The 15,185-nt window shown below is 49.6% G+C and overlaps 1 protein-coding gene across 1 annotated transcript in view; it reads left to right on the top strand.

Moving 5' to 3' along the window:
* The window catches only part of PAPPA (pappalysin 1), a 255,383-nt gene that overhangs the window by 180,540 nt on the left and 59,658 nt on the right, over positions 1-15,185 (top strand). The window contains exons 14-17 of the mRNA XM_082621426.1: positions 2,762-2,930; positions 5,164-5,347; positions 13,842-14,052; positions 14,646-14,817. Coding sequence (XP_082477552.1) covers positions 2,762-2,930; positions 5,164-5,347; positions 13,842-14,052; positions 14,646-14,817 — 736 coding nt within the window. The remainder of the gene's footprint in view (positions 1-2,761; positions 2,931-5,163; positions 5,348-13,841; positions 14,053-14,645; positions 14,818-15,185) is intronic.

Genomic DNA, 15,185 nt, shown 5'->3' with positions numbered 1-15,185 from the left:
CTCAACCACTGCGCCACCAGGGAAGCCCTGCCCCAAACCTTTGTATGGCTAATCCCTTCATCTCATGCAGGTCTTAGTTCAGGTGTCCCCGAGGAGGCTTCCCCTGACCCCTCTGTGCGTGGTGCCCTGCCCACCCCTCCCCTAACAGTCACCCTCTATAAAGTCACCTGGGTTTAGTGCCCTTACAATATGCATCACTGTCTAAAACAAGCTTATCGATTACTTTTTGGGGCACATGTCCTCCCTCCTCAAATACACACGGTGACAGGACTCTTCCACGGTAGCCCTAGTGTTTAGAACAGTGTCTGCTGCACAGCGAGAGCCCCAGGCAAGTGTGTTGAATGGATGAGCCAGTGGCTCTCATGTCCCCTGGTTGTGACAGTCTTGAGAGGTGGACCGTTTTATCACCTCCACTTGGCAGAGGAGGAAACTGAGGCTCAGGGTGTTACATAACTTTCCAAGATCAAACAACTGATAAAGGGCAAGCTGGGGCTCCCAGATTTGCCCACTTGCTAAGCCGTAGGTTCTTTCCATTCTAGGAAACCAAGTTTTCCAGTTTATCCTTTTCCTACAAAGAAGAACCTTAATAAGCACAGAAGGAGGGAGGGTGCTGTTTTTATCTTAATGGCCCCGTAGCCCAGAGAAGCCCAGAGCCATTGTCTTTCAAAAAGGGTTCCCAGAGCCCCCCTGGTGGTCATCAGATGGGAGCCCAGGGACCTCCTGGGAGTGCAGAGCGAGAATGACCAAACTGTAAGGTAAAGGTCAGAAGACTGGCTTGGAAGCTGGTAGCTTACAGAGTAAATCTATTTAAATTGGAACCATGTGGCTCTTTCCCCCAGCGCTTACACAACGTGAACAGATGCATTGTTTGGTGTCAAAGACCCTGCGTTGACTCCACAGCTACAGTCTCCACATGGAGCCCCGCAGAGGCTGTCAGGGGCAGGAAAAAGGGCGGAGAATCAGAACAGCTCAGCAAGTGTCACTTAATCCCACTCACCCTGCATTTCTGAAAGGGGGGGAGCGGTATGTGGAGACTGCAGAGCTCACATCGGTGCGGGTCTGAGACTTGAAGCTAAGGCTTGCCCTTGTCTGGGTATCTTAAAAGTGAATTTGTTTGTGATAAGTTTTAGAGATGTTAGCGCCTCACACCCGCCCCCGCACCGCCCACCCCACTTATCCCACTTTAATTCTTACCATACTTTTGAGCAGGGGATAGAGAGTGGGGCTGAGTAACCATGTTTCTATAAAATCCTCAGTGGGGTATCCTGGAAACTGGCACCAAGAAAAAAGTTGGGAATTTCTTCTTAAGTTGGTTTGACCACCCACCGCTCCTTGGGTCCTAGATAGAAACAGGAAAAAGGAAGCTTTGGGGCTCCGGATGGCAACCTAGCTGTCTGTGCATACTGTATGCCAGGCGTTGTGTTAGAGTCAGAGGGGCAAGTTAGAGAGAACTGCCTCCTGGAAGCTTTCAGTGTTCAAAATCAACATCTCAGTGTCTGCAAAGTGCTTAAGAGTTATTGCAAGACACTGCCACCATTTGTTTCTTGCTATTTAGGAAACAGCTATTTCATGCAAGGCATTTTTATTGGCAGTGCGAAGTATACTGAGATGAAACAGGCATCATCTCTACCCTCAGGGAAGTTCTAGTCCAGGTGTGAGGTGAGGTTAACAGCAAGGACTTTGGAGTCACACATCTGGTTGGGAACTTAAACGAGTAACTTGATCTTGCAGGTCCCCGATTTTTCCAACTGTAAAATGAATAACACTTAGCTCATAGGGTTGCCGCGAGGATGGGTGAGCTCATGTATATAAGCAGTCGGTGAATAGTCACTAATGTTATTAAGCGTCTGCATGACAGTAATATGAGGGGAAAGATCACCTAAGCACAGGGGTTTTATGTTTTTTCTGTTTCCTTAAGAGTTAGCGCACATTCCGGCACATGGTGGGCACCCAGGACCTGTGTTTTCAATGCATGAAGCAAGAGACCAGGCTTTTAGAGAAAGGAGGGCCCAGTACGGCAGAGGAGCTTGCCTGGGACACGAGGAAGCTTCCTGTAGAAACTTACATGGAGCTCGGACTTGAAGATGAATGGCATGATCTCTGCACAACTTTTCTAACAATTCACAAGTCACTTTACAGTTTATAAAAGACTTCTACTTTCAGTACCTCAGTTGAATCTCATGGACCTATAGGTTGGCCGAATTTGAGAGAACAGTGAAGCTCAGAGACGTGATGTACTTTGCCTAAGTTAGACAGCTTCTAGGTAATAGAGCATAGATTTATTCATACCATTAGCTACCATTTATTGAGTGCTTTTATGTGCCAGGAATCCCACTCTGTGCTTTTGCCGAACTATCTGATTTAATTCTCACAGCGACCCTCGGAAGTGAGTACTATTATAAAATACGAAGAGGCTTTCATTCAACTCAGTGCCTGGCAGATAAGAGACTCAAAGAATACTTGCCGTAATCATAATGATCCCCATTTTGCAGACGGAAAAACTGAGGTTCTGCAAGGTTTGAAGATTCATAACATATAAGGTTTTCAAGCTGTAGGATTTGAACTCTGGTTTGTCTGTTTCCGTAACTTGTGCTTTTAGCGATAAACTTTGACCACTCCAGAGTCTTGTCCACTCTCTGTGTCTCCAGTTTCAACCTCCGGAGATTTGGAGAGGAAGCCCATGAGGTTTTGTCTTCCAGCTGGAGTGCAAGTCGTCCTGCAAGAAAGCGCCCACTCACCCTCTTGTTTCTTTCCTCCTCAGCTGCGTGCACTTCGCCTGTGAGGCCGCTGACTGCCCGAAGCTGGCTGTGGAGAACGCTTCTCTCAACTGCTCCAGCAGTGACCGCTACCACGGTGCCCAGTGCACCGTGAGCTGCCGGACGGGCTACGTTCTCCAGATACAGCGGGATGATGAGCTGATCAAAAGCCAGGTGTGTGCAGGTGCCGGGCTCAGGGCTCCTCTCCAGCCCAGGAAAGGCTGGGCGGATGTGGAACCTGCTCCTGCTGAATCCTCAGCACGTAAAGTACTGCTGCCCTATAGTAGATGCTCAATAAATAGGTGTGGATTGAAGGAAGGAGGGAGTCAATCTGGGATTTCTGAGACCGTGGTTCCTGTGCAGAGGAGCATACGACGTGTGCCAGAGTCCCCATATAGGCTGCAAATCTGGAAAACCATGGGCTGAGCATGAATTCTGGACTGAAACCGTCACAGTCAGAACTCTGCTACAGTCGAATGGGCTGCTTTCAGAAGAGGTGAACCCTCTGTCAGTGAGGTGCTCATTCATTCATTCAAACATCTGCACACTGGGAACCAGATACTATAGTAGGTGCTAGAGAAAAAAGGTCACTGAGATAAACGCAGTTCCTCCTCTCAAGGAGCTTCGTGACTAGTGACCCCGAGCAGAAGATGAGTGAGGGATGGCCTCACAGTGTGCAAAACACTGTAAAGGGAAGTGCAGGGTCTTGTGGAAGCACAGGGGGGAGTCAAGGAAAGCTCCCTGGAAGAAGCGACATGAAAACTGAGAACTAGAGAGACAGACAGAGGGGCGCGTGTCGTGGGGAGGGAAGGAGGCAGGCTCTGGGCACAGGCAGGAATGGTTTGTGGATGCCCATTGGTGAGAAGGAGCACGCCACAGACAGATGTTTCTTTCACTGGACTCACCCAAGCAACGAGGCTGGAGGGGCAAGCAGGTTGTGCTGGTGCAAGGCCCTGTTAGCTTGGTCAGAAGTTTGAGGGTCATCTTTAGGGCAGCAGGGAGCTGTTGAAGGAAGTGGCGTGGTCAGATCATGGTGGATAAAGGTCCTTCCAGCGGCCCACCTGGCTGTGGCTTGGAGTCCGGCAGAAGACTGGCCGCAGGGAGAGCCATCGGGAAGTCATCAGAAGAGCGTGTGGAAGGGGGTTGAGTCCTGTATGAGGGTAGTGGCAGCGAGTGGGCTTGAGATGTAGCAGAACGTTGCTTCGGCCAGTGTGGCTCTGGGGTCTCGGGTGGGTGAGGGGAGTGGCAGTTAGTTAAGTCCTGAGATTTGGGGATTCCAGGTGTAGCCTCTTGGGGGGCCCTGCCAGCGGACCACCACTTCGTGCTCCAGGTACACAGGGCACGTTCCTTGTTGCTGGGAACACCTGTTTGCACAGTCCCCGTGGGACCTCTTGGACCCTCAGTTGCTTGTCTTAGACACCTGCTTCTGTGTGTCAGACACGGCAGGTCTGAAGTCCTGTGGAAACAATTAAGCTGGTTTTGGCAGTGAGGGGCCTCTCCTCCCTTGGATGTGTGCTTAAGAGGGGAAATGTGTCCTATGCTTTTAAAATCCCAATTCAACATTTGGCATCCCCGGTCCCCTGGGATTTGGCAGCTCCCTCCTTGAATGGAGGCCTCCGTGCCGGCTGCCGATGCCAGTCCCTCCCTTGGCTCTGTAGCATGGCCTCCCCCTTCCACCCCTAGCACTGCCATCTTCTAGTTTGGGTCAAATCCCTGTCGACCCTTTCATTTTCCCAGGCTCGTTCCTTCTTCACGTCTACCTCTCCGAGCTATTGAACCATCACGTCTCAGAGTAGGGAGTGGCTCTTAGAGCAATCCTTGGGTTCAACACCAAAGGGACAACTCAAGGAAAGGGACCTGCCCACGATCTCATAGCACAAAGGACCAAATCCAGCTCTCCGTTCTCCCCTGGCGGTGCCCACTCTGTGCCAAACGCTAGAGGATGAAACACACAATCCCCTCCAGGGCCAAGAAAAGATACAAAGATCAACAGCCAGTGTCCCACTGCTGTGCCGTGTGTCAGAGGCTATTTCGTGAAAGAAGTCCTCAGGCCTCGAGAGGTCTGAGTCTTAAGGTTCTCAGCCACAGAATGGAAATAATGATCTGAGAGACTCTCCAGACAGCAGTGAAGAGGCTGGGCTCAATTCCCACTCATCCTTTTTCCCGCTGTGTACCTTGGAGCTAATCACTTAACGTCTCTCAGCCTCAGTTTCTGCAGCTGTAAAGTTGGAACTGAAACACCTCCTTCAAACAGTCGTTGGGATCATGGAAAGGGAGCTAAACGCTAAACATTGATCTCTGGGCGCCTGGCAAGAGCCTGCGCCGTAGCCTGAGGGAGGAGGGGGTTTCGCCACGTTTTGGGGGGTTCCACCTGCCGCTGCTCACTGTGCCCGCCCCCGCCTTTCAGACAGGACCCAGCGTCACGGTGACCTGCACGGAGGGCAAGTGGAACAAGCAGGTGGTGTGTGAGCCGGTGGACTGCGGCGTCCCGGACCAGCACCACGTCTACGCTGCCTCGTTCTCCTGCCTTGAGGGCACCACGTTCGGCAGCAAGTGCTCCTTCCAGTGCCGCCACCCAGCGCAGCTGAAAGGTACCGCCCTTCCCGTGGGAGACCTGGAGGCTGCTCCCAGGTCCTCCAGCTGGGGCTCAAACACCAAGGGGTGGACAGGGTTTCATCTGGGCTTCTGATGCCTTTCTGCCCATTGTATTTATGTAGACAGCCTTGCTGCGCAGCTGAGGGGAAAGTGGAGTATGGATACGTATGGCATCTGTAAGATCTTTCAAATCTTGCAAAAGAGGAAAGAGACAAGAAGGAAGGGAAGGAGGGTAGAAGGAAGGAAAGGATTCTAAGAAAGTAACATTTGGAGATGTGACTAGTTCACTGGGTAGGTTTAGGGCCCAGTAAGCCTAGGAGGGTAAGTAGTATTACTAGTCTCGTTTGCACAGAGGAGGAGATCCAGGCTCAGAGAGGTGAAAGAACTTGTCCAAGATCATGCTGTTAGTGGGGGGGCTCCACCACGGGGCCCAGGTCTGTCTTTTTCCAAAGGCCACGGCTTCTCCTTAGGAAGGGCTAGCTCAGAGAGGAGTGGTTCTGGGCGGAAAGTGCTTACAGGGATCTCGTGGGCAGCGTGCTAGGGGTATTTGGGTGAGTAAGACAGAGCCTGGCGAGCTGGAGGAGAGGACTTATGTTGGAAGTGAGTGAGAGGCTGGCCTGGGTGACCTAGACTGTCAAGAGTAAAGGGCTCTTCAAACAAGTCAGGGATAACTGATTATTGGAAAGATGGTGGAACTGAGGTCCAGTGAGAGGAAGGAAGGAACTCGTACAAAATCGCAGAGCAAGTTAGCGGCATTATCCGAACGACGCTCTGGGCTTCTAGTTGCGTATTGGGTTTGGACATTGTGCTCAATTCTCACAGGTGCCAGGACTCTCTCCTTTGCTGGTTTATCGGAGGAAACATTGCCCCTTTATCAGACACCCCAAATGATATCTCACTAAGCAGGTGTCCTACCTTGGTGTTCATCGTTCTGTAGAGTGGGAATGAGTGGACTTCTGTGGAGTGGGGGGGTGGGTTGGAGGGAGGTGTGTAAATGCCCTTTAACTTATATGTCATATTGCAAATTCATGAGGTTCAGGCATTTTGATGATTAGAGAATAGTGTCCCCACATTTTCAAGGAAATAGAGAACTTCAAAAGATTACTACACATAGTAAGACTCAATAAAGTGTATAGACTGAGTGGCTGGATAAATTGATGAAAGTAATACCATAAGAAATGTTTCTTTAAAGAAATGAATGAAGGACCTGGCGATCTCACTAAACTGCCCCAAAAGAAAAGCAGGAAACACTTCTGGGATATATCCTTTAGGTCCCCTCATTTTTTTTTTCACCCAAGAAGATTTGAATATAAAATCATTTTATTTGAGCTGCTATAGAGATGGAGATCTGAGAGAGGTGAAGAGACCAGTGGAAACTGTAAACCCTCCACCTTTCAGGTTACCTGAGCCCTTCCCTTGGCCCCATTTGCCCAGAAGTGAGACCTGTTAATAACTCCAGACTAGGAAATCACACTTCACCTCTCAATCAGAGGCCCTTGGGAAAGGGAGGTGTATAAATTAGCATTGATTAGTACAGCCCTCATTGTGGCTAATGATAATCCTTAATCAAAATGATTCGGGCCCTTCTGCCATTGCTCCTCTGCTTGGCTCTGGGGGAGGGGGTGACCCTACCGTGTAGACATGGCCCCAGGAGGACCGCCATTTTGATAGTTGTTGATACCCACTTTGCTCTTCCCTTGAAAACACAGGCCAGCATCTCGCCAGGGGCCACACTGAGCCACCAGGACCCACTGGCATACCATGACCTTGGTTCTCAGCATCACCTGATGTTCAGATTCCAGGTTTTGATGCTTTGGCTTGGATCTTCTGGCAGTGAAAACTGGGCAGGGGTCCTTTTACCTCTCTCTTGAGCTTGTTAATGATGCCTCCCTTCTTAAGCCAGAAGATAAAGAGGTGATCAAAACAAAATTTTACCACATTTCTTGTTTGCTTCCCTTTCCTCCCTTCGTTTTTCCTTTCCCTGCAGCGTGATTTAAGCAAAAAAGAATGTGAGCTTTCGTCAGACAGACGGGGATTCCACTCCTGGTTCTGCCCCAGCTGTTTGATCTTAGGAAAGCAATTTCACATCCTTGAGCCGCAATACTCTCATTTGTAAGATGGCTGTAAGAGCAGCCACGTTGAAGTGTCATGTTGAGAGTTAAAAGAAATGGTGTGTACAGAATGCCAGGGCCAGAGAAAGTGCTTAGTAAACACTCATCTCCAAGGGGCACCCTTATGAGGATCCCGGCAGTGGCTACCCTCTCGGCCCCTGACCTCTTTGTCCTACGGAGGCCTTAGTCCTGGGAGCTGTGGAGACGCGATCCATCCTCCATTGCTCCTCTCAGGACCTGGAGGTTAGCGTCCTCAGTCAAACAGCCACCACCCAGGAGAAGCACTGAGTGTGGCCCTAAAACTGCTGTAATGCAGGTAGCACCACAGACTCACTTGCCCCTTAGAATCCAGGTGTCCACAAAATACCCTGAGAACTCACAGCCCTAGAATCACTCCCGCCCAGGTCCTTTATCAAATGACCACTAAAAGCACAGACCAAACCTACAGACATGCACGAGGGAAAAAATAGTCTCAAGTTTAAAAAAAATAACTTCAAAATCAAAATCATAAATGTTTAATTAAATGGCTAAAATTGCAACGTTACTTCCATGACCTCGTCCGCCTCACCTCAACCATGTGGGGTGACCTGGATATCAATTCTGGAGTGGGGCTTCTGAAGCAAGCAAGTGCTCATCCTACAAAAATCTTTCTAGGGACTTCCCTGGTGGTCCAGTAGTTAAGACTCCACGCTTCCACTGCAGGGGGCATGTGTTCGATCCCTGGTGGGGGAACTAAGATCCGGCATGACGCGTGACACGGCCCAAAAAAAAAAAAAAAATCTTTCTATAAGGCCCACTGTCTACTTCTGTCTAACCTCAGATTTCAACTCAGTCTATTCACTAGTTTGCAGAAGATACCTCATACCATCGAGCATCTTCTGATCTCTTAGACTCTCCTGAAGATAGGGATGTGAGGTGAGTGCCCACAACCTGCAGTGTCCAGGTTCCCGCCCAACCTCCGCTCTCTTCCTCACCCCTTACCCTCTTCATCAGAATCCTGTCCTGACCTCCCTTCCTCTAGGAATTTCACATCCTCTCTCAGGCAGAGACCCTTTCATCTTTCTCAGAAGCAGATAGCCAGCCCTGGAGGATTCTGCTTTATCCCAAGGATCTCATCGGGGCATCTTCCTCATAAAAACAGGGTCACCCCCAAAGAGGAATTCTCATACCACTCCTAAGAGAATGCTGCTTTCTTCTTCTTATCATCCTCCTACTTTGGAGATAACAGGGTCTAGGATGTCACTGGGTCCAAAGCACCACTAGATGCTAATGATAAAGCATGACTCAAACCCTTCCTGGGGGACTGAGCACTGTGGAGAAGAAACGTGTTCAAGATCACACAGCTGCTTAGGAAGCTGCCTTCAGATATGAGCAGTGATAAGAATACAGACCAAGCAGCAGTTTTGTCTCTTAGATAATTCTTCCTGTCTCCCTCACTCCCTCACCCCCACTCCACTCTGAATGGTCGCTCAAGCTTCGGGAGTCAAGCCTAGTCTTACTTCAGGGTTCTTAGCTGCTGCCCCAGAATCCCTTTGGCCTTTTCTAAACCATGCCCCTCAATCCAGAACTCCCATCAAACCCTGAAACAGAGGGCAGAGCTGGGAGAAGCCTAGAGGTCACCAATGCTAATCATTTCATTGTGCAATGCAGAAACTGAGGTCCAAGACAGGAAGGCATTTATGCAAGGTCACGTATGAGTTACCATCAGCACTGGGGCCAGAAGGTCACCCAGGGGTCCTGACCCTAGAAATGGTGCCCTCTTGCTAGGTACACCATTCCCACCAACCTGGTGAAATCATTCCACTTTTGCATTACCCAGCCCCTCCTATATGGCAGGTGTCCAACAGTCCAGGCTCTTTGCTCCCTCTTCTTAGGACATTCTCCATCAATTATCCGTGTCTGTGACTGCGTCTTAGCGCATTCTTTTTCTTTGTGTCTAACACACGGGGCCTCTTGGTAAAGACATTCGGAAGTGAGCGACACAATTCTGGACAGCGGGGAGGGGGAGGGAGTGGTGAAATCTTATTCTAGGACTAGTTTTGGTTTTGGGATACTCCACTCGTCCACAGTCCTGATTCCATGAGGTTTTCTCTAGACAGCAGTTCCTCTTTGGCCATGCTCTTGGGTGCAGGCTCTGTAGCAGGGTCAAGTGAGCATGTAGCGGTCAGACAGACCTGGAGTGAGCCCCAGCTGTAGTTTGAGCAGCTCACTTTCCCACTCAGGGACTCACTTTTCTCACCTACAAAATGGGATTAATGACAAATTGGGTTAATAGGAAGATCAAGGCGATGGCGCCAGTAATTCTTCCTAGGCCTGCCTTGTAGACTCAATAACAGACAGCTATTGGTAGGATTCCTTTCAGACATTTAGCGGGGGAGATGGACAATTAAATAATCAAAATGTGATCTGACTCACCCAGGCTGGAGCTGAGAGAGCCCAGTTTTACTGAGCAAATGATGCTTTCTGGGACTGCCAAGCCCAGCTCAGATCTTCTCTTTAACTCCTTGGGATTCCAGGAGCCTCGAAATGTGCTTTCAGGACTGAACTCGGCAGATGATTGCATACTTCTCTTGGTACCTCCATTTCTCCTGCCTCCGCGTCTCCCTGACTTTATGCAGCTCTAGCGCTGGGTGAGGCCTCTTCTCTATTTGTCTCCCTTTTTCTTCTTCTTCTTCTTGCACTGTCACTCCTGTCAAGGTCTGTTTCTTAACAGGAGCAATGAAGCTGAATCTCCTCCCACTTCTACCTTTGGCTAATGCAACCTCCTGAGTGCTGGTTTATCCTTATCCTGGTCCAGCTAGCTGCATTTTTGTTTTCTTAATACAGTGGCCAATATCCTTCCACATCCTAAAATATTAAAGCTGGACAAGAACTTAAAGACGGCTTTGGTTTAGGGACAGAGAGGTTAGGTGACTTATTCAAGGTCACACGTACATTCATAACACTCCACGCATTTAACAAATGGGTACTGAGGGCTTCTGATGTGCTTGACACAGGGTAGGTTCTGGGAATAAAAGAATGAACAAGACCAAGTCCCAGACCTTAGGATGTGGGCAATGCCAACACCGTATACAAGGCATTAAGAAAACCAGACATAGGTCTCCTGGCATTTCCCTCCTTGTATTCTACTCTAGGTTAATTTCAGTCTTAAAGGCACTCTCAAAGAAATGGGGTCTTCTAGATACTCTTTAAAATACAATAATAAAAATAGATATATTTCTTTTGACAGTACATTTATAATTATTTTAATACTCACTGGAGATCAAAATTTCCTTATCCTGTAGACAAGCTGAGCAAGATTCATTTTCCTGACTTTAAAAGATGAACAAACAAAAGTACAGGGTCACATAACTTTCTGACACCGTCTCTGACATCGGCACTCTTCCCCTCAACCAGGGATTCCAGGCGCAGAAATGCCAGGACCTCGTGTCCTGAGTCATGTTCTCCCAGGAAACACAGGGAGAGGAATGAGAAAAGGAGGCATGGAAATGATAGAAGTGTCAGGATCTCTTCTAAAGCCAGTTACCTCTGTGGGCAGCTGGAGCTTAGTCCCGCAGGGGAAGAGTGGGAGACAGGGTAGAACATTCCTCTGGAAACTGTCTTGTTAATGCCCCAGCTCCTTCACTGGTTGAGTGCTACGTCCGGGAGCGCTGACACCTCAGCGCTGTGAGCTTGCCCTGTGTGCAGCAGAGCCTCCCTGGTCAGAACAAAAGGCCTCCAGTGACAGATGGCTGCAGGTGCAGTAGGCATCCTTCAATGTATAGAGGTCAGAGCCTAGGGGACGAGGGCAGGGCACGGATAGCGGTGTCCTACCTACTTTCTTCAAAGCCCCACGGTGGCTCTAGGGTGGCGGCCACAGCTAGGGCGTGGAAATGCTGATTCTGCACAGTTCAGTGCTGGCTGTGAGGTGGGGCATGTCCATGGTCCTGAAGCACCGGTTCCTGCTTTAGCATGCTGCTTCTTTTGACTGTGGTGCACGGCTAACTCCTATTTACCCTCTCCCAGAATGTACATTTCTGGTTTGCATTTTCTCTCTTGATTAACATTTTGCGATTTTTATGTTAGTTTGCCACAAAGGAACCATGACTTCCGCTTCGCGATCTATGATTTGCATAGCTGGTAGGGTATATTTTTAAAGCACCTCAACCCTTTCTCCAGAGGTATGTTATCCTTCTTGGGAAATTTAGAGAGGGTATGCTTCCCTTATCTTTTGTGACTGTCCTCCCCACTAAGTGCTTGCTAAGCCGGGGCTCTTGCAAACTGCCCCCGTCACAAGGGCCAAGCGAAAAAGCAGTTTATGGTCTCTGGTATTCTGGAGCCCTCTCTGCTTCTGTGGAAGCCAAATGAGTCATCCTTTCACACCCTTTTTTCTTTTTACTTGATGTAGAAACATCTGTAGTTTGCAGTGTCACAGTTTATCAACGTGGAATCCTCTGTGGGGCTTGCAGACCCTAAACTGTCTTGTACTCCCCAGATGACTCACACAGACACAGGAGGAGAAAGAAGAAAGTGAACGGGGAGAGAAGCAAGAGAGGAGCCCACATACCCTCCCACCTTTCTCCTTTTTCATGCTTTATTTCTCTCCATAGTACTTCCCACCTTCTAGCCTACTAAATACTTTGCTTTCTTAGGATATTTTTATGCGTTCCTCCCTATTCCACTAGAACATAAGCTCCAAGAGGGCAGGGTTTGGGTTTTGTTTTGTTCACTGCATCGTCCCAACGCAGACAAGGGTAGCTGGCACATAATAGGCACTCAATAGATGCTTGTTGGATGAATGAAGGCTTCCGTGCGACCCCTATGGTCCTTTCAGGTCTGCTACTGAAGGCAAAGGTTAGGAGGGAGAGAGGGGGGCGGTGAGGAAGAACAGAAGGGAGGGAAGGAGGGAGAGAAGAAGCAAATAAGGAATTTGACGGCAGTTTTTCTTTGGCAGCGCAGTTCGTAAATGTTGTTTCATCTTATCTTCTCATCACCCTGAAAGGCAGGAGCAATTGCTTTCTCTCTGTAGATAGGAGACCTGGGGCTTGGCTCTGTCAGAATAGACCCTGAGAGCTCTGCTGAGCAAGTATAGCCAACTTGCCATTAAAAACCACAAAATCAGGGCTTCCCTGGTGGCGCAGTGGTTGAGAGTCCGCCTGCCGATGCAGGGGACACGGATTCGTGCCCCGGTCCGGGAGGATCCCACATGCCGCGGAGCGGCTGGGCCCGTGAGCCATGGCCGCTGAGCCTGTGTGTCCGGAGCCTGTGCTCCGCAGCGGAAGAGGCCACAACGGTGAGAGGCCCGCGTACCGCAAAAAACAAACAAACAAACAAACACAAACTCAGCTTTAAACCCAACTTTAGTCTTTTACTAACCAGGAGAACTTGGTCAAGTCACTTGTCTCTCTTAAGTCTCTGTTTCCAAATGGGAGTCATCCTACTAAGAGCACTGTGGTGAGAATAAATGAGATCACGTAGCAGAAGTACTCAGTACGTCGTAAGTGATCAGTAAATAGCAGTTTCATCCCTATCACCCCTCTCCAACCTCCAAATCCCGGAGCCTCCCATGTGATTCCAGTCCTGCTTGTCAACACCTTTCAAGAATAACGGGCAAGAGGAGAGTTTGGTTGAGAGATCCAAGTTTCAGGTCCATCTCTAATTGTCCTGGGGAGGTTTGGGGCAGGCTGTGCATTGATAATATATGACCTGGCAGTGAAAAGCCTGACTCCCCGTGTTTTACTTTTATGTGTAACCTTCCCCATCAGGCCAGCTTCCCGATGGCAATCAGCACGTCTGCTGGAGCTGGCACGGGCTATGGGGGACGTGCTCATCTCTCAGCCGCTTTGGCAAAGCTTCACTGAATACTGGGGCCTGAAAAGAAAATCAAACCTCCAGATACCACAGCGCTCTCACTTCCAGGCATAAGGGGGGCCTAGGACAAATACAGGGGTACAGGGCTCAGAGAGGGAGCGGCAGCTAGAGGTCACACAGCACACTGATCCCAGAGGTCGGAGATGATTCTGATAGGAGCTTGCTCTGCCAATTATGAGAGGGCAAATGCCTTCCTCTCTGGGCTCGAATGTCCATGGCGAAGGAGGGAGGGTGGATTAAAGGATTATGGAGTTCTCTTTTCTATGCAGTATAAGAGGTTTCAGAATCAAGTCAGGAGCCTTGAATTTTAATTCACTGTAGACATGGGGTACGTCACTCCCCAAGTTGCATCTCCTTTTTTTTTTATGGCAGCTCTTTCTCTCCCTAGGTTCCTCAGTTGTAAGTGGAAGGGTCTGGAATTATATGTGAAAGATCCTCTGGTTCTTCAAGTTGGTTTCAGTCCAGGCAGTGCCTGAATTGGGCTATCAGAGACCACCCTCCGCTAACCCTGCCTGCCTGTGTCCTCCAGGCAACAACAGTCTCCTGACCTGCATGGAGGACGGGCTGTGGTCCTTCCCAGAGGCCCTGTGTGAGCTCCTGTGCCTGGCCCCACCCCCGGTGCCCAACGCAGACCTCCAGACGGCCCGCTGCCGGGAGAACAAGCACAAGGTGGGCTCTTTCTGCAAGTACAAGTGCAGACCTGGATACCACGTGCCCGGCTCCTCCCGGAAGTCAAAGAAGTAAGTAGGGCTGCAAAGGCAAACTCACATGTGCTTGAGGGGAGGAGAGCCAGGTCTGGCTGTCTGGTTAGAAGGAAGTGCTCACTTCTCTGCTAGAGACAATACCCACCATTCCTCCCATCCTCTTTGGTGGGAATCTAGAAGGATATTGTTAACAACTGCCTGCTGGCTGTGTGCCCTCAGGCAAGTGACCTCACTTCTCTGGGCCTCTATTTTTCAGCAATAAGATGGGGTTGATAATAACAGTTACCACATAAGATTGCTGTGAAAAATGAATGAGGATGTATATGTAAAGTGCTTGCAAAGTGCCTGGTACATAGTAGATGGTGGATATTGATACCGTCCTTGTGCCAGGATCCATCAGAGGAGATGGGCCAGCAAGGCTTGAGTTTTATTTCAGTCCACAGGTAGCTCTTGCTTGGCCCTGAGAAAGGAACGTTTACCTTAACCCCTACCACCCAACAGGACAGGCAGGGAATCAGGAAAGGGAAAGGGAGACGTGAGGCCAGCCAGCTCCAGAGAAACGTGGGTGCAGAGCGTGGCTCCAGCCATTTGGTCCTTGAGATGCCTCTTCTTTTATCTCTTCCTTGAAGACGGGCCTTCAAGACCCAGTGCACCCAAGATGGCAGCTGGCAGGAGGGGGCTTGTGTTCCTGTGACTTGTGACCCTCCTCCACCGAAATTCCACGGGCTCTACCAGTGCACTAATGGCTTCCAGTTCAACAGCGAGTGCAGGGTCAAGTGTGAAGACAGCGATGGCACCCAGGTGAGACTCCTTGAACTTGAGGTCTATACGTAGGTCCCGCTCCTCTCTGCTTACCAAAGACCGACCAGTGTTTTAAGGCCCACGTCCTCTAGGAGACTCTCTACAGATGGCAGAATTGTATAATAGCAACATCAGCAACGCAGACGTAAGGAGCTGGGTTCTCGCCATCTTTCTCTGTAATCTCTCTGAGCCTCGTTGTCCTACCTGTATCACTGCATTTTACTGGTTCAGAGATTCTTAGCTCTGAACCCCTATGAAAGAAATCACGTGTGGAATCCCAGTGTATGAAGTCGATCTGAGTTAAGGAGTGACCAGGGCTGCTTGGCCAACTTTCTACCACCATCACCACTTATGTTGGTCCCTGAAGT

This window comes from Mesoplodon mirus, assembly GCF_964341445.2.
Source record: "Mesoplodon mirus genome assembly, chromosome: 1".
NCBI lineage: Eukaryota > Metazoa > Chordata > Mammalia > Artiodactyla > Ziphiidae > Mesoplodon > Mesoplodon mirus.
This window is presented reverse-complemented; position numbering and strand designations above follow the sequence as displayed.